Genomic DNA, 25,213 nt, shown 5'->3' with positions numbered 1-25,213 from the left:
AAAACCACATTGCAACATGCAGAGATTGTTAGCTTGACTTTACTGACCTTGTTTGCTAACTACATTACTGCAAATGAAGGAAACTGCAGAGAAAGTAATTTCAAAGACCAGCGCATTCACTTAGATTCCACAAGAAAAAAGCCACAAAACCTTTAACCCTGCTTCAAAGATTTACTCCTGAACTGAAATGCAAAATGACTGGAGTGCGGGAAATCTAAGAAATAGGCATTGCAATTTTATCAACATCAACAACAAAAAAACCCACACACCAGAGACACCAGACTGGGCTGTCGCCTACCTAAGTAATTTAAAATCATTACATGGAAAGTGAATCAATGGTAGACCTGAAACCTCTAATGGATTACTTTCAAACACAGAAGTGATGATTTTGAGCTTGTTCCAAATGCACAAACATGGGTGTAGCTCCACGTTACAGCTTCTCTGCCAACAAACCTTGCTCAGGAGACATCTGCCTCGGCCGTCCCCAGCAGCTCCTTCCTCCTCCCCTTTCTCTGCCCTCCAGATCATGCTGTCCCTCCATCACAGCTACGCTGATCAAACAGCTTCTGAGGCCACGAGGAAAATCGGATCACCAAAATGACCAGGGAAGCTCCATTCCCAGCATCTAACTTCTATTTTGCAGTTTAATTCATCTTGTTAATGATAGCATGATAAATGTAGATTAAACACCTAATTTAAAGCACTTTACTGAAAAAAAATCCAGAACTTCTAGCTTTCCACCTAAAATACCATACACAGAGTCATAACACTGAAGGCCGGGAAAGGCAAACGTGATATAGGTGACTAATTTAAAGTATGCACTTACCATATGAAAAGGTTCTAAAGCACTGAAAAACCGAGCCCTGGTTGTTTAACAGCCTGCTCACTCAAGGCAGGGGCGGGAGGATTCCTCAAGTCCCTTTCTTGGGAAGGAGTTAAGGGAGGATGAAGGGAAAGAGAGGGTGAAAGTTTAGAATAAGCAAAGTCAACAAATAAGATGAAGAATATCAAGTGGAGTTATTTAGATCAGGACAAAAGTACTGTTCTTTTCCTGCCAGTGATCCTCACTGACAGATTAAAGCCCTAGAGTGAGCCAATTACATCTGCTCACTTCAATATTCTTGATGTTTCCTCTATAAAATTAGCGCAAGCACAAGAAATGAAACTGGAATAATTAAAAATAACTTTTAGGAATACTGAATATTCTCAAATACCTGAATTTTGTCTTTCAAATAGTATCCTCCAAATAGTCTCAAATTTTGGAACATATTATAATAGAAAAGGGAGATCAACTACCATAGCTAAGTATTGCGAGAAAAAACTAAATTCACATTTCCCAATTTTGTGAAATACCCTCTCAAACAAGTGTATAATTTATGATTTATGAAGTTAAAGGGATACCAGCTGATTTTATTTTTAGAACTGAGAGGTAGTAGTAATGGAAAATATCTGTCCTGATTAGCTGTTGTCTACTGATAGCTAAGAAATATGTTTTAATAACAATGACAGAAATACCCAAACTCTAGGAACTGCTGCTAACATCATACCTGTATCATTTTCAGGTGTCCAACTCAGTTGATAAAGACGTTCTAGTCTTCTTAAAATAGAGCAGTAACGATAGCAGAATAAAGAGCAATTCCAATGATCTATATAAGCTTTAAACTTAAGAAGCCGTTGATTACTATTATTATGGATATTTATGCAGGACAACAAAAAGCTTCATTGCATAACTAAGATTTTTACTAGAGTTAAGAAAGATATCAGACAGAAACATATGGTAGTATATGTTACACACAGAAATGTATAGCCATATCAAATCTTGATATTTCAGAACTGAAAGGCTTCATTCACAAAGAAAGAAACCCGCATTTGGAAAGCTCTGCATACACAAGATCCTTAGAACTGGGAGATGAACAGAAAGGAATGGAAAGGACTGATAACAGAACATCTGACAAAGATACGGCTTTGCCACAAAGATTGTCTATTGTACAGTTTTCCAAAGGTTGTGCCTATCATCAGGACAGGATCTGTACTTTCCTTGGCTTTAAACTGTAAATAGGATACTCTCTGAATGTGATATGAAATCACAAGAGGACAGAGCGGTTTGCCAGCAGGTCTTTCCAAAACCCACATGTCTCTCTCCATGCAGGTACCTTCCTCAGAATAACCACACTTGCAACAAAAGCCTGAAATAATCAATAAGAAAAGAAAATCTACAATGTCGTGAAACCAGTGAATGACAACCGCAACCGCTCAGGCCTCGGGTACTGAGGGACCTGTTGTGAAGTCAACATTTTTCCACAGTAAAAAAGACACATACTAACTACCATAGTTAATGTACTACTAAAACTTCTCATGATAAAACACCTTCAGAATCAGCCAGCACAACCTGGGACTCTCACCAGAAACCAAATTCTAAACAGATTATGCATGTCTAAAAAATTGAAACAGCAAAGCTAGCCTTGCCATCAGGCACCTTAAGAACACAGTGAAGCATTACTGCTTAGAAATACAATTCCCTTCTCCCAAATAAAACTTGGGGTAATAAGATATTAAAAGAAATACATATTCATTTGTTTCAACCAAAGGGAAACAGTCCTGTTTTTTTCCATTGCATTTATCACCGTTGTATCTTCGCGCAATCGCTTGTGGTTTCCCGTGGAATGTACACATGCACTATTTACATACACACAAGCACAAACAAACAATAGGTCCCGATATAGCCAAAATGCGCTGCCAGATGGCTTTAAAAAGAAAAAATAAAAGACTGACTTAAAAGCTCTTACACTGCCAGCACTCCATTTTTGGACATAACTGTGAAAGTTGGAAGTCTTTTTAAAGCTTACCGACATTTTTGCAACGTTTTGCTTCGCAGCTACAATCTCATCTAGCCTTCTTCACGGATCAAACAGGCTTAGACATACAAACCAATACCAACTTCAGATGGTGGAAAAAGGAGTCAGAAGCACTGACTGAATTTGGAGAAAATTTTTTCTTTTCTTTCTTCAATTCCATCTCTTTCCAATCCTCCTTCCACTTCCCCCTTCTCCCCCCAAAAAAGGGCAAGCTATATATACATCTAGGCCTTCTCTAGGTTGATCTTTTTCCAGTTAACTTCTTAGCTGCATTTCTCGGTAGAACGAAAGTATGCATCAATATGAGATACCGACTACCTCAAGGTATCGATACCTCGTTCTAACCAACCCATATCATTACCGTATTGATGAGTGTATGCTTTTCTTTTACATTTAATGACTGTGAATCTCCAGATATCGAGTCAACTTATTTCAGAGATAAATATACAAACAGCCCTGTAAAGTATAAAACATGCAATACTAGTATTTTTACGACACCACCCAACGAATGATATTAAAAGAAACTGAAGGGTTGTGAAATGAAGAATGCATTCTATTCACTCAGAACCTTAAAAAGCATGGAAATTAGAAGTTTCTGGGGTACTATCCTGCAATCCTTGTCTATCCATGTTATCTTACATATGCCGATGACAACATTGCTATGGTCCTCACGAGTTCTGCATCCACGTCCAAAAGATAACTTTTGACCAACACTCCTACAATTTTAAATCTATGTTCTAAAGCAAAGCTTAAGCACTAACCCCAGCAACGATTAGGCAAAATGATTTCCCAAACTGCACTGAGATTGTGGAAGTTAAATGTGTCCACTGATAGAAATAGAAAAATATGAAGTTGTTTTCACGATGAAAATGGAAATTAAAGTGTTTTGACTGTGCTCTATAAAATACTGTATACTATACAACATTCTCTATACAAGTAAAGCTAGCAAGTATCACAGTAGCATCTCAAACTTCATTACTGTAACTTCACTAAACTTATCATAGAACTAAAGTTTAACACAAATGTCAAACTAAAAATTCTGCAGTACCCTCAATTTTTTTGCTATTACTACTCCTTTATATTGTCTAACTAGTTGAAAACTTCAGAATTTTATAAACAAAATATATTTGTTATTGTTTTACTTAAAGTGGTGATTACCCAACGCTAGTTATTAGTCCTGATTTCACCTATACAACACTACCTTCTTTTAGGGGATTATATTATACTTTTTTCAAAAAACAACTGCTAATCTTATCAGATTTTGTCTGTACTGTGGAAGATTCACTGGCAGATGTTATCACATTCATTTTTGAAGAAAACTTAATTTTTAATCTTGATTTCCATGACTGAAATATGAACCTTGATGTTAATTTACTGCAGGATTACGTACAGCTATTATTTCTTTTTCTCTGCATCTTATTTCCCTAGTAAAACTAAATTCTGTGGTCTACATGTAGGGTGGATTTTTTTAGATATTAAATCACAATGTAATATTACAATGTCGTATGATGATGTTTTGAGTCTACAGGATCATCAACTGAGTACATGCATTAAAAAGAAAAAAAAGACTCAGTAAGATCAAAACAGCAGACATAAAAAGGCATACTTTTAAAAACTGTAAATAAAATGAATGCATAAGGTATTGGCATTTACTTACCACTGGACCTGTTTTTGCGGTTTGACTTCCCTCCTGTAAGAAGCATCTTGAGACTGTTTCGAAACATGGCGATCCTGTTCCACTTTGTGTATCCCCAAAACTGTAAAACAAAAACAACACCTATAATATCTGCCATTTTCTTTGTTTTCATTCACCCAGACTATTTCCAGGACAACACAATTTCCTCAGCACTGCTAACAAAACCTACCTATTTTGTCAAATGCTTTGACCAATTATTATCCAATACTGATGGATTTGAAGAATAACGAGGATGAACCATAACTTTTGGGAAAGAGATTCAGCAAATTCCGCCTCCATTTCCCATGACTTTCAATGTCAAACCTATGAGAAAGAGTTACCACCTTTCACATTGCATAGAAAAGGTCAACCTTGCTGACAATGACCCAGAGACTACGAAAGGTGTTGACTTTAGCTCCTGGGATAGGTAACTAGCAGAGTTTTCCATAAACTGAATGAACTGTCACGCAGAGCAAGGCAACTCAAACCCAAAGTTAAGATCACTGATGTAAAGAAAAAATTAAAAAAAAGAAGAAACACACATTATCTGTGTATTTTCCTGACTCTGTACATCTCCAAAAAAGAAATAAAAAGGTGTCTCCACGCTGCTGAAGATAAAAGAATGAGCTTCTGGGTTCACAAGACACACTGACAGCTTGTTCTAGTGGAACATCCCCTTATTAGAGTAGGTAAGCCATTAAAACAACAACAACAAAAGCAGCTCAAAATTAAAACCAAAAGAATAGCAGAGTCTTTGATCAGGACATATAATAAAGCCTAACTTTGCTTCTTTTGCATACATAGTATTCTAGGTAACATGTTCACCTTCTAGAAATATATCACGAATTTTTTTCCTGCAACAATATTCAATGCTTCTTGGAGGATGCTCAGTAAAGATGATCTTTAGTTACTTCACGGCTTCCTAATATTTTCAAGCATAGATACAATAATACTTAATTCAAAAAGCTTTATATGTATATTTAAAGCCACTGAAAGTCCTTGTAAAATGGTCCATTCAATTACATATAAAGACAACAGCACAGAGCATACACATAACAAACATCAGTAAGTGTGCACATGTGACCTTAACTTTAGCACTTCCTGACTTTCAGCATATTGCATTCACTTACTAGATTCCACAAACAGATTTGGGGGTATGTGTGTCTGCATGCATGTATATGAACGTGAATATTTTTAATCAGAATACAGTACTGCTATTTCCTTTACCTCTATCAGTCATGTGAACTTCATCCGGCATCTTTCGGAGGCCTTGCATAATGACATTAAAGCACAAAGAGCTACCATTTAGGCTTATTCCCAAGGCTCCTAAATAAAGTTTACCCTATTTAATATGAAATATCTAAGCTTAGCTCACTCTTTGAAGTATGCTAATGTGAAGCAACTTAAAAATAAACAAACAAACAAAAAACCACCAGTCTGGCCACAAATACAATAGCCTTAAATTTGAATTCTGTATATTTAGTTTTTATAGATGGCTGTAATGCTCACATCATAGAAAGCAAAATTCTAGGTTTGCATATCCTTCCTCATGTCATTAAGAAACTCTTTCATTTTGCATTGAAAGAATACAGAACATTCTTTGTAACATCTGAAGGAGATAATGTGAAGTAGATATTAAATGTAAAGAAGGCAACTGAACTCAGTGTTGTTTATTTTGGAACATGATAGAGTTATAATCTCTCCAACATCCCACTAATCTAAATATATTTATCTGGGCTTTGAGCAAGAGAACTAGAAGGCAGTAAACACCCTTTGGAGAACTGCTTGTGTCTGAAACTAGCATGAGCTCTTCCAGTGATTTTGGATATAATACTAAATGGACCATCAAAAAACCTGTATGTTTTAAAGGAGGTTGTAAAAAAGGAAAACATAACAAGTAAGCAGCAACAAGTTTGTTTTGAGACAAAATGAATCTATGAATCATATCTGTAATGCACAGTTTAAAGAATTTTATTTTCTCCTTAAGTTTTAATTTCCTCCCTTGTTAACCTCTGGAGTGAAAATGCCTTTGAAAACAAAATCTTTCCAAAAGTTGTTTCTAGAAAAAAAGTTACTGTAAACATTTGGTCTTTCAAACATTTCAAAAGAAATGCCTCTTAATAAATATTCAGATTATTGCTCCCGGAAATCTCAGCTAAGAGAATGCCCGATTAGAAAATACGGCCACTTCAGCTTTAAGTTTTAACTGAACACGTGAAAAGGACAGCTTCAAAAAAAACTGCAAATGCTTCTCAACTTGGAAGCCTTTCAACAATTCTATCAGCTGTTTCTTCATATATTAATTTTTAGTTGAAAAATAAGTGAAGTAAAATCTTGGAAACAAGAACACCCCAGTGCCAAACTATGTGACCCCATTAGCTTATTTTCCAATTTAGGTAGTAGCTCATACTATACCAAATTGCTAAGACAGAATTTACTCCCAGAGCCTTCATAACGTTCAGCAAAAGTCTGCTAACGCTACCTAGTCAAAAACTATCAAAACATATATATAAGCCTACAAGAGAGGTGTTTGCAAACATTTATCAAACCATATTTATAAATGAGAAACCACTATAGTCAATGACAAACCACTTCCAAAAAATCAAAAGAGCATCAAAAGTATAAATCTTTCAGCATCCTGCTTCTATGTGACACTGCCCAGGTGAAGATGGGAGCATCGCAGTTTTGCTTGGCAGTAACGCTGCGGCCCGGCGGGATGCCGAAAGGATTCTGTCAAACAGCTGCTGACCACCCGGTGCAGAAGCAAGGCAGTCCTCCTCACGCCGCTCCCTTTGGAGCTCAGCATTACAGGTGAAGCAAAGCTTTGTGAAAAGGAATCAATACCTAGCACTCGACAGCACCCGGTCGGTGGAATGTATAGAAGAATATGACAAAACCTTTTTAAATAGACTCAGTTAGATAAGCCTTAGCTTCTGCACTTTTACTGGTGACAAGTACCATGACAATGTTCTGTCACGACAAGCAGAAAAATAGTAACTGCAAGATCTCACTGCTCATTCCCTCACTCACCCGCTTCTACCTAGCCTACGACAGGGCCGGGGGCATCACGCTTCTCTAGTACGTCTCGACTTCATTCCCAATAGGAATGAGGGAAACAAGATTCAAAAAACAGGGTAATTCCTTAAGAGTTTTTCTGAAAAAGAAGATAAAATCTTCAGCTTCTGACAGAAAATACTCAGTGAAGCAAAATACGGGAAAAACTTGATAGCTTTAAAATATTCTATTTTAAAAATTCCTGGTAGCGCCAAATCTGCCTCTTTTCATGAGGAAAGCTGAAATCACTCCATTAGAAATTAAGGAGTATAAATTAAGAAGCATATATTAAAACGACATCAGCAATGGTATCTTTTTGCATACTAGTTTTCAGGTTTTATTTACATGTAAACACAGAATTAACATTTTCTAAACAAAAGTCTAGTCTTTCACAAATTAGCGAACTGTTTTCAAAGAGCATTCAAACTTAAAAAGGAATAGGTAACAAGGCCTTTTTTTAAAAAAAAAACAAATGACAGATTTACAAAGCTAATTACCACGAGATGAAAGAAATTGAAAAATAAAAGGAAAATACATAACACAAACCAAATCATTCTTTCAAGCACTTACTCCACGTAAAACGTATATTGTATACAGCAACCTGCTCCACATTTGCTTGCAACAGCTGCTAAACTGAAACCTTCCATGCTCCTCAAATAAATTATTCAGTCTAACCTCCACTCTTCTCTAAAATTGCACTGAAATTCAAGGGAATGTTTTGAGAGACAGCCTAATTACAGGAGGCCTAGTAGGCTATATCTAAGAAGAAATTACATTTAGCACAGTCTCTGCTTAGCTAAGCCACCTATACTTGTTGATACTTTGACCAAAAGAATACGTATTAAAAAAAATGTGCGAGCATTCATAGAAAGATCAGACTGGCTTATGTTACTACATAATATTGTCAGTATATGGTAGAAACGCCACAAACTTTATGGCAATCAAATGCATTAAACCCTTTGCCTCATATCATACCTCTGATGTACAACAGGAGCCTGAATAATTCACCGTAACAACTCTGGAGTCAAAAGAATCATATATTTATGAGCTTGGTCCATGAACAGTATAGGAAAAACAGGAGCAGAATTTAGAGATTAGATATTTGCAGGAACTTTGGGTTGAAAAAGCAATGTCTTTGTTTTAATCTAGCAAAAAAGGCCAAGAACTTCTAGGACTGTTTGAAAAAAGGAAGAAAATATGGATTAAAAGGACTAAACGCTACCCATTATAGGTTTTTAAACAATGAAGGGCTTACTAGACAAAAATCTGGAAACTAATAGGCTTTAGAATAATTGAATATGAACAAAAATTAATAATTTCATGGAAGTTTTGTGCCGTCAGGAAAGCCTAGATACTAATTGTTACCATCAATAGCGTCCTAAGGTGAGGGTCTCTGTCCATCCCCAGCAAAATACTTGGAGAGCTCGACTTCCATCCTGCTAGCTTTCCTACAGATCCTACCACCAACCCCCGTAACTCAAGACCTCCTGCATTATTTGTCTTCTGTCCTTTCCTCCTGTGAGCAGCCAGATAGGCCTCAAATGTCTCCGCTTCTCCAACTGTCCTTGATGAGCTAAAAATACGTAAAAATAACTAACAGCATTTGCAGTGGGCAAGTGTGCAGCAGTTCAGCAGGCAGGCAGCCCGAATCCCATCTTCCATTCTTGCAAAATGGAGAAACGCTTAACACCATCATTGAAAAGAAATTCTGAAAACATTGCAAACGTGGTATTATCTTCCTATTCATGTGGAACTCCCAACAATAGCTCTAAGGTGAATGAGGCCAAACATATTTCTTCATGAGTCTATGGTCATTACTTGATGAGCCTATGGTTCACTTAAAGGCCAACACTTCTATAGTTAGAGCATGAGAGAAATGAGACAAGTACTGCATTGTGAAAATCCATGCAACTTATTTCGAGTAACATCTCATTTTGCTACTTGGCTTGGAAAACAGCACTTTCAGAGGGCTACTTAGCTTGGCAACAGTGCTAGACCGAAACAGCTATTTACTTTGGGAGCCACATCTGTAAGGCGGCCCGAGGAGGACACCGCTAGAAAGGGGGAAGTTCCATATCCTCCATGAATAGAAGGACATTTTTCTTTCATTTTGTCCAGAACATAACCATACTTCTGGTAAGGAAGATGAAGAATTAAAACATATATGCTAAAAAGATGTGCTACTGATAAACAGCCTATGATGTACTCTGAAATTTGATAACTTTACTACTCTCAAATAATACTCCTTAGCATCCTGGCAAGACAAGCTTGCCTATCACAGAATACCTATTAAAATACTTTGCAACTCTAACAGTAATGTCAGTCAGGGCTTGAACCTGTCCTTCTGAATAAAAAAATTCTCCAACGATATATTTTATTTAAGCGGTGGGGTTTAACACCAGAAGAACAAAACAGCTATTTAAGATGAGATCAGAAACATGACTGAAAAAATGCAATCACTGACTAGAAGAAAGTCAAGTCAAAATCAGTACTTTCTTGAATGAGAAAGTGTAGTGACCTTGAAATTAAGGAAATTTAATTTTGAACAAGACTTTATCATTCTGCATAACCTGGTTTCTAATTCTAGATTAATGATACCAACTGAATTCATAAGGGACACATGTTCTCCATATACAATGTCAATTATACTGGCTTTGAGAAAAGCAGTAACTGAGGAAAAGTTAGGAATACAATTATATCACTTCCATCACCTTGTCTTCAGTGCTTTTCATGTGCTCTGCGTAGCCCATAAGAGCTAAATTGTAAATGATATTAGTAGCTGCCTCCATCAACAACTATCTGAATTGGGCACTTAAGCTTGAAAAACAGCTTAAAACTCTTCGGCAAAAGTCTAGTTGAACTGTCTGCCTCTGTGAAAGATGAAAAATTGGAAGACATTTCAGGGCAGTTTCTACTGCCAGGATCAACAAGCTTCATTCCTCCAAGACCAAAAATCCCGGTTCTGCCCCAAGCCACCAGAAGACTGGAGAAACTTTCTGTGCTTCTTCAGGACCCATTAGCATTTCAGCTTTCAGCTACGACATGGAGTAGCCAAAAAACGTCACTCAAACAGCTACACGTTGCATGTTCTATCTGAGATGCTGTTACCCATGTTATATGATGTTAATTTTAAAGATACAACGGTAGGATAGAAAATAAAACCAAAAAACTACACAGTGTATGGAATGAAGCAGCAAAGTGTTATAGCACTTGACTATATAGAGAGAAAAACACCAATTCTGAATGATTTTTTTCATTTTAAAATGATCAAAAAATACACATTAACATAGAGACCTAAGTAAGGAGCTGCTGCAAGCCTGTTCTACAAACCTGTTCAAGGTTTAAGAATATTTAATATGGAACTGAAGTTCAATCCATTAGCACATACTAGAGACTTCCTCAGAACACAAGTTTTGGCGTTTTACAAATGAAAAACTGAATCGAAAAATTAACACAAAAAAGTATATTTACATAAAATGCTGCTTCACTATTATATATTTTGTTTACAGAAAGTCTGATCTATTTTAACTAGCAGTTAGAATGAGCTTATATACATACGTAAGGTTAAAAGACCAGTAAAACTGCTACAGGAAGACAGTGTCCCCTGCTGTGTTACACTTCTTGTTGATCAAGGATTAATTGAAATAACAAGACAACTTCCATTGTATTTCAACAGCTAAATAACTTCTGTAAAGAAAACAGGGGACTGTGGGGGGGACAGGAAAAAAATTCTCCTACCTTGATATCTTTAGACAGGTTAAATCTCTAGGTAAGAGATGTCTTCCTCCATGCACCAAAAGTCCTGAAAGACATAAACCAACAAACTTTAGTAGCATCTCGTCAATACACTACTGTGTTCAATACTGTCTAGTCGTGTGCACAAAACTATTATAATCTCCTTGCAGGATGAAACGCACATGTTTGGAGTATTACTGTATGAGCTACCAGACAGTCCTCTCTCTTTACCACCACAATTAGAGTTGTGCTTTTACACCTTTAATCGATGCTAATTTTGGTCACCCGACTCTTCCCTCACCCCCTTTTGAATGGGAGGGGGAGAAGAAAAGCAGAACACACTCTCCTTTGATACACAGAGTACAATATTTAAAAGGTAATATGTTACTTCTAAGTATTTTTCCTTTGACCTAGCAAGCTCTTCTGCTAAAATCCTGCAGCCTCCCTCGGTTTTTTGCTCACCCTTCCATAAACACAACTACCACTGAATGTTGAACGGTACCACTTAAATCAGGAGTTTGGTACTTGGCCCTTTGTTCTGTACATCACATGTGTAGAACACGTCATCAGAAAGCCATGATAAATGCATCCTATTATCCACTGAGTCTAGATCACCTATTTTAGCACCATCACATGTGCTTATTTCTGCTGATGATATCAGCTGTGTTACAAGCTTCAAAGATCTATTCATTTTAAAAATCTCATTCCACGAAGCAAGTAGGAAAAATGATATAAGCACATATATTTTGTTTACCAACTAAGGTGGTCTCAAAATAAACTGAGACCACCTTAAGTCTGCAAGTTCAATAGCAAAGCAGAATAACACATTCTACCACTCCATTAGGTTCTTACTGCTGTTGCCAGCAGATACTGAAGAGTAATAGACAGCTCAGCATTTAATTAACACTATTCTCCAAAACCTTATTACAAACTTTTCAGATGATCTTGCATGAGTATTGGTGTGCAAAAGCCATAAGATGCTCCATAAATTCATGAAGTGATTTTCTTCTTTCTTAGGGTTGCCAGGTGCTTTCAATTTTTCACTCCTGGGGCAAAAATAACTGAAAAACTAGTAACCATCCTACAGCGCTCACCAGAATCATGGCTGTCTCGATCAGTCAAGCAAGGAGAACATACAAAGCCAATTCTAGTCCCGTAGCTCTAAAAGCTATTCTCGCTACAGCGAGCAGGAAGATTTTCTGTGACCATGCCAGCGGACCTCTCTGCAACTTCTAACGTTACACCATTAAATACTGCCAACTGTAAGTTATGATCCAAGACTAATGTGGTTTAAATTATTCCTCTATACAGCAGCCTAAGAAGTACAAGTAAATGTTTCTTCCTCAATAGTGAAGTGATACACCGAAATCTGTATAATCTACCCCTGCTCTTTGACATACATGGGAAACCAGTTAGGCGTACAGTCACACGAGATATATATAAATGCCAGCCGAGGCCATAATTGCAGCTATTGATGTGGCAGAACACTAAAAAAGGTCTTGGACAACCTCTTTGCCCTGGCAAAAAAAACAAAACAAAAAAACCCCAAACCCCGCAGTGTCTCTCCTTCCCTTCCTTGCAGCTCTTACCTCTGGGTAAACTAGATTAATTAAGAGGTAAAATTTGTTTTACAGCTATCATTTAAAAGATCAATAGAAGAAAACGAGTATTTTTTTATTTGCCCTTGAATTATACTGTCAATATAGTAACAAAGACATAGGTTGAATTTCTTAGGCACAGCAGTTAAAATAGAGAAGTGAAAGGGTCATTCAGACGATGTCTTGCTGGCCACGTGAACTCTGCGGGAGCTTACTTTAGTTCATGCCCAGCTATGACCGAGACTACACCAGGGGCCACGTACCATCACGCGGCAAGATCACGGCCCTTCTTTGAACTCCTTTGCTGGGTTCTGCAGACTTGCACTTCATACTCTGAGTGATCCAACTGCCTGGACACTGGCATTCGGTAGGAATTACATCCTCAGAAAGATCCAGCTAAAAATTTCTGAATGAGTGTCAAACCCTACACAGCAAAAGATTGCACTTATGGAACTTACTTTAACTGAGTCCATATGGAAGCCAAACCCAAACATGTTCGGATGGAGGAAGTTATTTTATTAGACATTACTTCACAAAAAATGCCATGTTGCTTAGATTCTAGAGAAACAGAAGAGTAAAGCACCTTCCAATTTTCCTTTGGCATTCTTCCTAATTCATTTAAACCGGTCAAAAACCAGGTATTGCATAAACATCTCCAATAAGTATGAAGAAATTTTTTCTTTCAAAAATGGCTTTGTTACAATCCCTGGAGAACTGAAAACATGCGTAGAGTTTTGGAACAACAAAAAAGTAACTCCTAATAAATGTTTCAGTTTGCTGCCATCTATCTTCTTAATACCTCTCGCCTAATATGATACACTGCAAAACAAAGAGTAGAAAATGGCTTATTACATATGTGGTGTAAGCTGTAGATGAGTGCTGACTACCCGTAATTTGCTCAATAACTTTCCATCTGTATTCAGACAGTGTATTTGATGAATATGCTCTGCACTGAGCTTTTAAATAGCAGAGCTTTCATCTGCTCATATTATTACATTAGAAATCTTTATGTGAATGCAGCAGATATTAGCGGGTTGTCAATAAAAACGGAATGTCATTAAAGTGCTTTTATTCTTTAAATGCCTTTAACCCTCTAATTATATTTGTAAATTCTGCTGTTTAACTGCATGAAAGTTATAAATTCTGACATGTTGTATCACAACAAATTTATTTATGGAGTAATATACAAACAGTTACAGTGGAAAAAAAATCAATTTTAGAATTATTCCTTCTTGATTAAAACACAAATCACAACTATAGTGTGTTTCAATCAGAAACAACACACAGTTAGGATTTCTTTGGATGCCTAAGAGTTTGGGGGTTTAATACCTCTATCCTGTGGCTGCAAGTCATAGCATATAAAAAAAAAATCTGATTCCTTTTTCATGGTATTAGTATAATTTTGTCCCAAGATGTCTTCTCTCTGCCTAGTCAAAGAAAGCTAATAGCCCTACTTCTTAACTCTTATTTGTCTCCAGAACCAATACAGATATCGACTACAGTTTGCTCTTTGACTATTTGTTTGCTCCCCCAACCATAGAGAGGTGTCTGTAAAAAAGGGCACTAAGCCACAGAGCAAGTGGCCTATCCAAATGCAAAAAGTGGTTCAGCCTTCATACTCCTTCTGCCTTTAGCCATCAGTGAAGATGCCAATTACCGTCAATTGGGATTTCTGTGGTTAAAAAAAAACAGGAATAGCCAGCTGACAGCAGTGACTTCCAATTGCCATCTAAGTTTGCAAATTTGAAATATGACCTAGATAGGAATATTTTAAGTTTCACAAGGCCAAAAAAAGAATCCTTACTAAGAAACAGGGTTTTTTTTGCCAGCAGAATCAGGTAATTGATGTCGGGAACACTGAAAACAGAATTAAGTGTCCTGGAGAACCTCGCAAAGCCATTTTGTGATACAGAAGAGTAGGACAAGCTGCTTCACCCACCACCTGCGCTCACCCATATTACAGCCACTGAGCAATTTCTTTTCTTTTAAATTATCCCCACCCCAGAGTAATATCAATTCAACTACACATCTCCTATATTATGCTTATTGTCCTAGGATGTCTCTCACTTTGTTCAACTTCATAGGGTATGGCAGAAATCAACCCTTTTAAACAGTCTTTGATAATTCTCTGCATTCAGGACCTTTTCACTGGTTCGGACGTAACTTTCGAATGAGCACACTGCGAACAAAGCTGCTCAAACAGCAGTGAATGAAAGGACACTACGTACTTTCCAAACTAAGAATACAAAGAAATGCTACTAAAAAGCATGAGTTAATTATTAAATAATTTTTAAATATTGCAAAGCCAAGTAACCACAAAATTAAGAAATGCAGGAATTACCGTTTATCATGGTCTTCCTATCCGAAGGATATTTCGGTTACAACTTTTTGGCAAAAAGATGTAGCATTTGAAAACACACTTTTTACTGTTCATTTTCTACTGTTATTTCTCCTGTTGGGGTGTAGGGGGGAGTTTTAGAATCTCACTGGTATAGCAATATCGCAGTATATGACTGTATTACGATACGCTTATTTTTATTATAGACACCGAGAACAACAAACTTTTTATGAAGATAATAAATTTCATCATATTTGTAAAATATCAGATTTTAGGGACTTGGATTATCTTTAGAATCTGCCATCCTATAAGCCCAAAGTTTCTCTGATACACATTTATGCATTTTTGATTATTTGAATTAGCATACTTACCAAGTTTATTTGACAGACCTTACAGCTAAAAAACATCCACAAGTTAGAAATATGGATTATATGAAATGTCAGTATGCTCATGGAGCATTATAGTAGCAGGTATGACTAATGTTACTACTGCTGGAACGTACTATGTCTTTTGCCACCGTTGATGAATCATTTTGTTGAATTTTACTACGGTAGCTAAAGGGAAGACTTCTTCACATTCTCAAACATGATAAAAACTTCTTTTTTTTGTGGCTATAATGAGGTCATCAGCTCTAAGGGAGACTATCGACTTGGAAATATCGTCCATTCTATATTGAAAAATATTAAATATCAATATTGAGCAAACTTCCAATTGACAGGATGAAATGTAAAATTAGTTTTCCATTCATTCTAGAGCAACCAAAGCAAGCTTTTTTTCTTTTTTCCCCCCAAAAATCTATGGAAACAAACATTGCTATGAAATTTTACCTGCTCAAATGCAATGTTGCAAAGCTAATTGAATTTGAAGTCTTTAAAACAAATGTAGAACAGGTCACATGTACCCTAATCTCAATGGTTTAATTATATTTTCCCAGAGAAATTAACAACTTACTCATACTTTTATCAACAGAACATTAATACACAGACATTAAACACAATGACCATCTGTCTTTGAAAACCATACACCACACCAGTGAGCAGAACATGTTGCTCAACCAGTCCTGCTGGAAAGAAAATCTCTGAAATGGTCTCATGAATAGGGATTTCCATCTTTAAATGAGGTTATTTTTCTAGTTTTGGCTGTCAGTTGCACCAGCTGGTATTCATCTGATAAATTGTGTAAGCTTGGCTGGTATTCTAAAATCAAATAAAATCACAGTTTAAATTCTTTGCACATACATACACGTTGGAAACAAAATACATACCAAAAGAAAGAGTCTTGATTCTGGTTCTAGCTTGCATTAATTCATTTTTAAACAGAATATGCTATTTAGTGATGACTCCCATTCACCATGTCAAAGATCAGGAAAAAAGAGATATTCTTTAAATAACAGTAATGTAAATACAGTTGATCTAACTTTATTAAAGACTAACCCGGAAAATAAGAGTCACGTTACCATCTTGATAAAGAACACGTCTTCTCAACTTCTTATTCGCTAATTAAAAGTAAGGCTTGAATTATACGTTACTATACATAATTACTATACTTAAAGAGTTCATTATATGGGAACTTATACCATTGATAAATAAAGAATTCCAGAAATAAAACCACAGAACATAATGGTTCAGTCCATATTTAGATACTGCCTGGCTAATTTTCAGTAATATTGAGCAAGTAACCACTCAACCATATTTCAAGTTGGCAATAATTTCTTAATGATTATCACTGTAAATAACTATGGGAAAGTATCCAGATACCAACTGACTGAAGAAAAAAAAATTCAGAAAATTGACCATGCTTTAAATTAAGCTTTTCTCCTCACCTCACGCGCTTCAAAAAGTTGTGTGGTAAACATGCATAAAATCTATGTTCTGCTGTCTTAACAACTCCAGTTCTTCTTACATGAAAATGATAATGAACTTCCATTTTATTTCTTGTTTAATAAACAAATAGTTTAAAGCTACTCATGGAGTATCCCAATTTTCAGCATCTTATTAATGGGTATCAAAGTGTACAAACATATCTACTGGCACAGTAGGATTTTGAGGGCAGGAGCTGTCACCGCTCTGTTGTTACAGCTATAGCTACATACTGGTCATTACTTATAAACTAGTTGTTTTGGGTATTGCACTCATAATACCTGCCAATATGACCACAAAATTATGGGTTACATTAAGTATGCACCAAGAAAAACATTTTTCCTTACAGAGTAATTCAGGCTTAGGAGACTTATTGTAATTATCTGACATGTTAATAGATGTCAGCAGATAGTAAGAGGAGGAGACTTAACCCACAGATATCACTATGCTGAAAAAATATCTAACACTAGCCATTTTGACCATCCAAAACCTATCCCAATATTCCTGATGCTGCTGAAGGTTCAGCCAGTGATTTCAGTAAGAACCAGACAAGAAATTTCTGCAAGGTTTTGACTGTCAGGCCAACTAACTAAAAGCAATACAAAATGCAGAATTATAATTATTCAATCAACAATCTAAGATTGGGTAGACTTTCCAAAGGTTTGGGTCTACTTCAAGGGAATGCTAAAAACTTTGCGGTACGGAGTTTGAGGAAGGTGGTCCCCAGGTAGAGCCCCCTGCGCAGCAGGACAGGGGTCCTCTCAGGGCAACTCAGACTCCCCAGTCTGACAAAAACTGCGGGATACATCTGCAGCAGTGCTGATGCTCTTCACTAGGACGTGCAAACTAATTTTGATATCAGAGACTCACCTCAGGTACCCTGAGCCCTGCAGGGAAGGCTATTCACCAGCAGTACCAACCAATATTTTTGAAAGGGGTCTTTTTAATAGGGCAAATACTTCTGAATTCCTATCCAGAGGAAGAACTCCAACTTTTTATTCAGCTCAGAAGCAGGCTGTGCCTGTTGCTGGGACTGCAATGTCTTTTGAGCACCGAGAAATCATTTTGGTTCCACCGTTGTGGAAGGGACAAGAAGAAACAGTTTGCCTCAACTAAATGGGCATCTTTCTGTGGGCCAGATTTCATCTCTAACAAGCCAAAACATGATCTCCGACTCAGATCCTAGGAATTCTGCATAGCACCTCCTTCAGCCAGGTTTGCCTCCACAGAGAAAGAAAGATTATGCTTCAGGAATTAAAAAAACCACACTGCTCAAGCATATGCAATCTAACAAATTTAAAGGACCAAAATGGTAGAATATTTACAGCACAGTTTTGTCCCCAGATGAGACATGCATCAACACAGCATTCAAAGAACCATGTTTACATTCCTGAGTCTATACAACATTATGACCGCCACTGCCTTTTGGAGATAGCTGCCAGAATGGACTTCAAAAGAAGACTACTAGATACTGAGGATACAGCAAATCTGTCCCAAACTTGTCCTTAACCAGCCCTTACAGAAAAAGGGAAATTCAATGGGGGGGGGGGGGGGGGGGGGGAAAAGCGGCCTAAACCTTTTCTCTGCTCTTTCAGAAGCATGCAACCAGAACTCAAGTACTTGAAAGCACAACTCTTCCTCTCTGCCTGGCTTCCCTTCTGTAGATCTATCCATGTGGAGATAAGAGGGGAAAAATGTGGTAATGAAAAGGTTACTTGGAGAGAGAGAAAGTACAATCAAGGGGAAGAAATGGGGGGGGGGAAGGAACTGAGAGGAGGGAAAAAAAAAAAAGAATCTCTAAAGGAGAGAAAGGGTGGAAATGTCACAAAGCGTAAGACAGACTGGAAAAAAGCTAGATATTAAAAGTGGTGAGAGGGAAAATAAAACAGGATAAAAGACAAAAGATAAGAAAGGAGGACAAAAAAAAAGACTCTGGAAGGAGAACGTAGGAACAAACTTGCAAGAAACAGAAGGGAAGTCGCTGCAGGAACATGTGTCTGCACGTGCTGGTTACAGTGCATGACGCTAAGACTCCCTTCTCCTGCATTTTGTCCTAACAGAAGCTTTTGGTAGCATTGCCAGCTGCCCTAATTGCAGCTCTGCAATTCAGTACACAAAGCTACCAAGAGAAGGAACATTACGATGCTTTCACTGTACTGCATGTACATGACTGCACTAACAAAATGTCTGTAACCTCCTGTGCTGTAAGCATAGAAGCAAGTGACATGAAGCTCAACAGTCTGGTAACACAAATACTGAAGGGGGAAAAAAGATCAGAGCAATAAAAACATTGAATGAGGCATTTTCCGTCTTGTTCTTTTTTAATATTACAAACAAGTCATCTGAATATTTTGGCTTTGAATTTGTTTTTATATTGCCAGGGGACAGACTTATGTATAGCTGAATGGAACAATAATAATATCCTACTGACAGTTTTCTTAATGAAAGGTGTATATCCCTATTTAAAAAAATTCCTCAAACATTCTGTATTCACACTGGATTTTCAAACATTTCTTGTACTTGATATAACTGATGGTGTTACACAGAGGGCTTCAGGTTATAACAGAAGAGAAAAGGTGGAAAGGAAGAAAGAAAAAAAATCCTTACAGGCTGCAAAGGATTTTTGATGTGTCAGACCCCACTTATGTTTAAAAAACAAACAAAAATATACCACAGCATTTCCTGTGGTTTTCACTTATCTGCTAACATCACAGAGCATACCTTCAATTCTGAAGGAGACACAGCAATGAAAAGGGGATTTAAGCGATATTCTGTGCCATTCAGCTTTTTTTTTTTTTTTTTTTTTTTTTTAAAGTAGCTGGCTATCTAGATTCCATGCAAGAAAAATGTGACTTTGCAGTGGCGGATCTTTTGCTTTAAAGTCACTTCTGCAAACCTTCCAACAAGGCAACATAAAGACCATTAAAAAAGTCTGAAGATGGGACGTTAGCAAGTAACTTGCGCATTAGCACATTTAAAGATTTGCCGCCTTATCAACTCCTCCCAGCTGGTCACACATGCAGTTCTAGCTCACTCTACCATAGGTAAAAGTTGTTAGCCTTAAAGCAAAGCAATATGAGAAGACACAGGACATTTCCACCTACTACAAAAACTGCTAGGACAAAACACCTGCTCCTCCACAGAGGAGAGTACATATGAACAAGCACTTGAAGGAAATGTAGTATTTATACACCTTTATGAAGTATTTAACCTATTTAAAATCGGTTTGACTTCTTAAGACAATGTGTTTGAACTACAAGCAGTTATAAATGAAACCACTGTGTGAGCACACTTGAAATTACCACATATAGCATACTTCAGAAGAATTCAGTAGACATTAATAAAAAGCTGCATACGTGAACTCTGTTTCATAATAATCTTGTTGGCTAAAAACTCAAAGGTTTCTGATTTCATCCTGCAATGAGCAGGGAATGTGTAGATACAAAGACCTGTAGTTCCGATAGGAAGAACTGTAGTTTCTTAGCTTTGTACAATTGAGCTGAAAAACCACTGGGATTTTAGAGTTTTGGAGAAACCAACTAACCTGGAACAAGCTCTTAAAGGTCCATAAAGAAAGCAGGTCAAGGGGAGTTAAATGGTTAAAGGCATAAAATGATCTTAGTGACGCTTCCAAGGTGAACCGGGCACTCACCAAACCTGAGAATTCATCGCTTTCAGCATGACCCTGGAAATCTACCACATGACCATGGCTTCGAAAGTCACCGCCTGTCATCCAAGTATATGACTGAGCAGATATAGCCTCTTAGCTTATCCTAATTGCAAAGTAAAATGCATTAGCTCACATCATCCATACCATTTGGCTCTGCTGTACTTCAGTCACTTCCGAAGACTGGCACAGCAGCATCTGAAAAACCTGACCTGAAATCCGTTTTGGACTGCTCACAAGATACTATAAATCCCTTCTGCCTTCTTTTTTTTGCTTGGTCCATCAGTTCCGTCTCACACAAAGCCAAGTAAAAATAAGTGGCAGTGGTCCTATAGCACTGCTGCTTTTTTGAGTCTCACTAGTACCAGAGTGATTAGAGATGATGCCTTTTTTCTTTTGGAGAAAGGGAAGCATGGGTAGAGTCAAGACAGTAGCAAGAAGCCTAAAGATAAATTATCACAGCTCAGCCAGAAATGTTTTTTCCCGACTACAGATATTTTCAAGATGTGAAGCTCTCTCACTTCACATCAAGATGAGATACCTGCGAAATGTCTGCGAGAGGTACCAAGGCTCTGTAACCTGCAACAATCCATGAGACAGGGCATCCACTTGGAGAATGGAAGCAACCACCCTTTCCTCCCACTACCCTTTTTCTTTGAAATACACTGTTAGTTGCTACTCAGACAGAAATCAAGGTCAGTACAGGACTTTGTTGACTATCGCTTACACATGCAACATCCTTTCCTGCGGAGACCTATCCCAAAAATCTGGTTTGGGAGTAGAATAGGACAAAACAAGATATATGCTAAAACTGTTTTAATACACTAAGACATAAAACAATCACATGCAAAAGAGCGATTGGGAATGATCAGTCAGGTGAGAAAGCGTGGTGACCACGTCTGAGGAATAAGTAGTAGTCCCAAAAAATGCTAAAAGCAGATAAAAGTGAATACAGGACATGCTGAGAAAAGCACTCCAACAAGTTCATATTTTTAACTGTGCAAATTCTACCACAACTTCATTAAGACTATTCACATAGTCAAATTACATTAATTATTTAACTACTATCAGTATCCTGTCATACAGGGGAAATCTAAATGTCTTAGGGAGATACAGCGACACAGAGACAGAAAGAGAGATAGAGAGGGGAAAGGGATGCAAGTTTTTTCCTAGTCTGGAGTATAAACGATTGCAATTGAGGCCAGACATGTACAACGTGAAACAATCTGGGTCATCGTTCATTGAGGCACATCCAAAATCCTATTAATTTCTTAATGACCATTTAAACTACCATTTAAAAAAAAAGTGTGCACAACAGAAGAAAACTAGAAGGAAGAGCAAAAATGGCTCTGCCTCTGAAGTAAGCCTAGCATCAGAATCTGAATATTCTTTAAAGAACTTAAAGTGAAAAGATCAACTGAGAAATAACGCATATCAACTCACACTATTTGTCTAAAGCTGTGAGGCAGGTTTGCTGGTGAGAGCAGGGAGACAGACCTATGCCTTACCCTTACTCATGCCTCCTCCTTTCTGCTGTAGCATCATCACCACTCACAGTGCTACCCTGGGAACAAACACCTGGAAAGAGGGTTGGAAAACGAAAGTTAACAGGGGTCCAAAGCTTCTTTTCACAGAGAATCTCCATATGGGAATATTATTTGCAGCAGTATTTATATACTATGTACAAACATACATCTCACACATACATTCCACTTCCACCCAAGCTCTTACTTCCAGGATTTCGAGAGTTTAGGGCCCGAGGAACCCCACCTTCCACTCCCCTTTTGTATACATCCCCACTCTTTTTGTTTAGGCTTAAAAGGCCACATATTCCCACTCTTGCTGCTGTGTAACACAGCCAAGTATCTCTGATTCACCTTTATTACACTCTGAAAGAATGTCTATTAAGAAAGAATGGACTGAAATTTCCTCAGGCATGTTCTGCTGAAAAACATTTATGACATCAAGACGTGTTACAGAAAAACGCAATAACATCAACTGTTGTATTACCATGCATATCAAGAAGTCTTCTTTCTTTAACAACATTGAGCCTGAATAAGGAAAATAATTTAATATTCACAGTGTTGTGGCCAGGCTGAACTATCTTAAATCTAAATTGGATATGGATTTCACATATTCCAAAGTTTACTGTTTTTCAAGCAAAGTAATGCAAACAAAACTGCAGAAATCATTTAAGAATATCTTTACTAGAAGTCCAAAAAAGGAAAATTTCCTCAACTGCTGCAGAAAGCTCTTACGCTGTATAAACACAAGGAAAGTGAAAGAGGAAGAACTCAGCTGTTGGCTTTTGCAACCTCTTGCTACTCTGCTATTACAGCAGAGTAATAATGTGATATGTTCGCTTAATGTGTCTGCCTTTAAACATCAAGACCTGTGAAGAGACCTCCAGTCTACTTAGGCAGTCCTCATATATGGAAGTCATTCCGTATCTCTGATCATTCTTATTGCCATACTTTGAATCTTCTCCAGCTCTAAAATCTTTTAGAGAGATAATAGTTATTAGAAAATGACCAGAACCAAACTGCACGTAATCTCCAAGATGTGGCCGGTCCACAAATTTATAAGATCGCTCTATGATACTTTGTTTTATTCTCCAGTCCCTTCCTGTTAATCCAGAATATTTCACATTCTTTTAACAACTGCCAAGCACTGAGATGATGTTTTCCTGGCCCTGCCGATCATAATCCCAATGTTTCTCTACTGAGCAGTAAAGTCAGCTTAGACTCATCATTTAATATGTGAGCCTGGAGCTGTTTTTCCTGTGCATGCATCACCTTACATTTATCTACACTGAATTTCAGTTGTTACTACTGACCAGTAACTAAGGACTCATGAGGCCCTTCCACAGTTCTTCAGCCATCCCTTCCTCTTACTGCACTGATTAATTCTGTATCACTGGCAAGACTGATTACACCCAGCCTCATCCTTTCTCAGCCCATTTATGAGTATGACTATCAGTACAGGGCCTAGCGCAGACCTTGGCCAAATTCTACAGGTGACATCGCTCTGCCGTGACAGCTCACCATTTGCTTCTATTTTTCTCTTATTTTAGTCAGTTATTATCCATGACAAGACTTCTTTCTCATGCTGTGCATACTTGGTTTCCTAAAATGTCTTTGGTGAAAAAGTTTTGACAGAAGTCTCTCAAAAATCCAAGCAGATTGTATCAACTGGATCCTCTCATACATGTATTTGTTGACCCTTCACAACTTCACATATTCTGTAAAGCAGGAGAATTCCTTCCACAAAAGCCATGTTGACTCTTCCTATATTTATCCAGATGCCATTTAAGTAGCTGGAAGTACTGCTTGACGTATTATGAAATAATATATAAGCACAAAGGTAGCAAAGAGTGATGTGCTTCTTCCTAGGCCAACAAATCAGACCAACAGCTTGAGTTTGGTGAAATAACTTACCATTCCCCAGAAGAAAACGGTAAATTTGAACGAATCTCTTTAAGACTTTTAGCACCTCAATATAAAGAGCCCAAATAACTTATTGACACAACACCCTATCCCAGTCTCCGCCATCCCGACGACTGCTCGCAGCGATTCCACTTGCCGAATTCAAGTAACTTCCCATTTGCAATAGAGCAGCAGTCAAGTCAAAGCAATGGGAGCGTTACGACTTAAGCCCAAGCTAATTCTAACTGATGTTTCAGCACCCGCTATGGTTACAGTAACATAGATCTTCATTTTAAAACCCATTTAGAAATTTGAAACCTTAATTCCAGCAGGAGTCATTCTGATATTCACATTGAGCTCATTTGCTTATCCCTATCAGCATGTTATTCCTCCCTGGTAACTGAACTATCTTCCTTCCTTTAGACCCAAAACAAGCAAGCGACTCCTTGTTCACATAGTAGCGGGCTTTGGTGGTGTCTACCACGCCTCATGGCGCCTGAAGCAGAAAAAGAAAGCAAGCCTTGTGGGACAACATACTGCTCTTAGCACTAGCACAAAGACAGACATTTCTTGTGTCACAGATTTGTTTTATTTCTGAAAAGAAAAAAAAAAAAAGGCATGACTGTCACATTGTTTCATCTCACAAACAAAGGCAGAATTTTTCTAAATAAAGTATGTTGCTGAAAGTTGCACAAAATAATTGAAGAGGCAGAAAAATAACTGCTAGTGAAACTTCTTGCTTTTACTTATTAATAGGTTCAAATCATTTTAGACTAACCAAACCACCAAGTCACTACAAGATGCTTCCATAATTATTAATACACTGACACGTACCTCAAAAATCCCTTCAAGGTGAAACCACTAGAATAGTAAGGCAAAATACAGGAACACTGCCAACTTAGAAACTATTTCTATCCTCTCTAAAGCATGCTTACACTGTCCAGGCAGGTGATTACAATAAATAAAGCTTGCAGGAAGAAAAATCTTCATTCTCCCAGTAAGCTTAT

General features: G+C 37.5%; 1 protein-coding gene across 3 annotated transcripts in view; it reads right to left on the bottom strand.

Moving 5' to 3' along the window:
* TANC2 (tetratricopeptide repeat, ankyrin repeat and coiled-coil containing 2) overlaps positions 1–25,213 on the bottom strand; it is a 278,047-nt gene that overhangs the window by 198,453 nt on the left and 54,381 nt on the right. For all 3 annotated transcript variants that reach the window (XM_064524519.1, XM_064524517.1, XM_064524518.1), the window contains 2 exons: positions 11,323–11,386; positions 4,513–4,612 (listed from right to left, as the gene is read on the bottom strand). In XM_064524519.1, coding sequence (XP_064380589.1) covers positions 4,513–4,579 — 67 coding nt within the window. In that variant the 5' untranslated portion in view covers positions 4,580–4,612; positions 11,323–11,386. The remainder of the gene's footprint in view (positions 1–4,512; positions 4,613–11,322; positions 11,387–25,213) is intronic.

This window comes from Dromaius novaehollandiae, chromosome 22 (assembly GCF_036370855.1).
Source record: "Dromaius novaehollandiae isolate bDroNov1 chromosome 22, bDroNov1.hap1, whole genome shotgun sequence".
Lineage (NCBI taxonomy): Eukaryota > Metazoa > Chordata > Aves > Casuariiformes > Dromaiidae > Dromaius > Dromaius novaehollandiae.
Note: the sequence above shows the minus strand (reverse complement) of the source record. Positions and strands in the feature narration are given on the sequence as shown.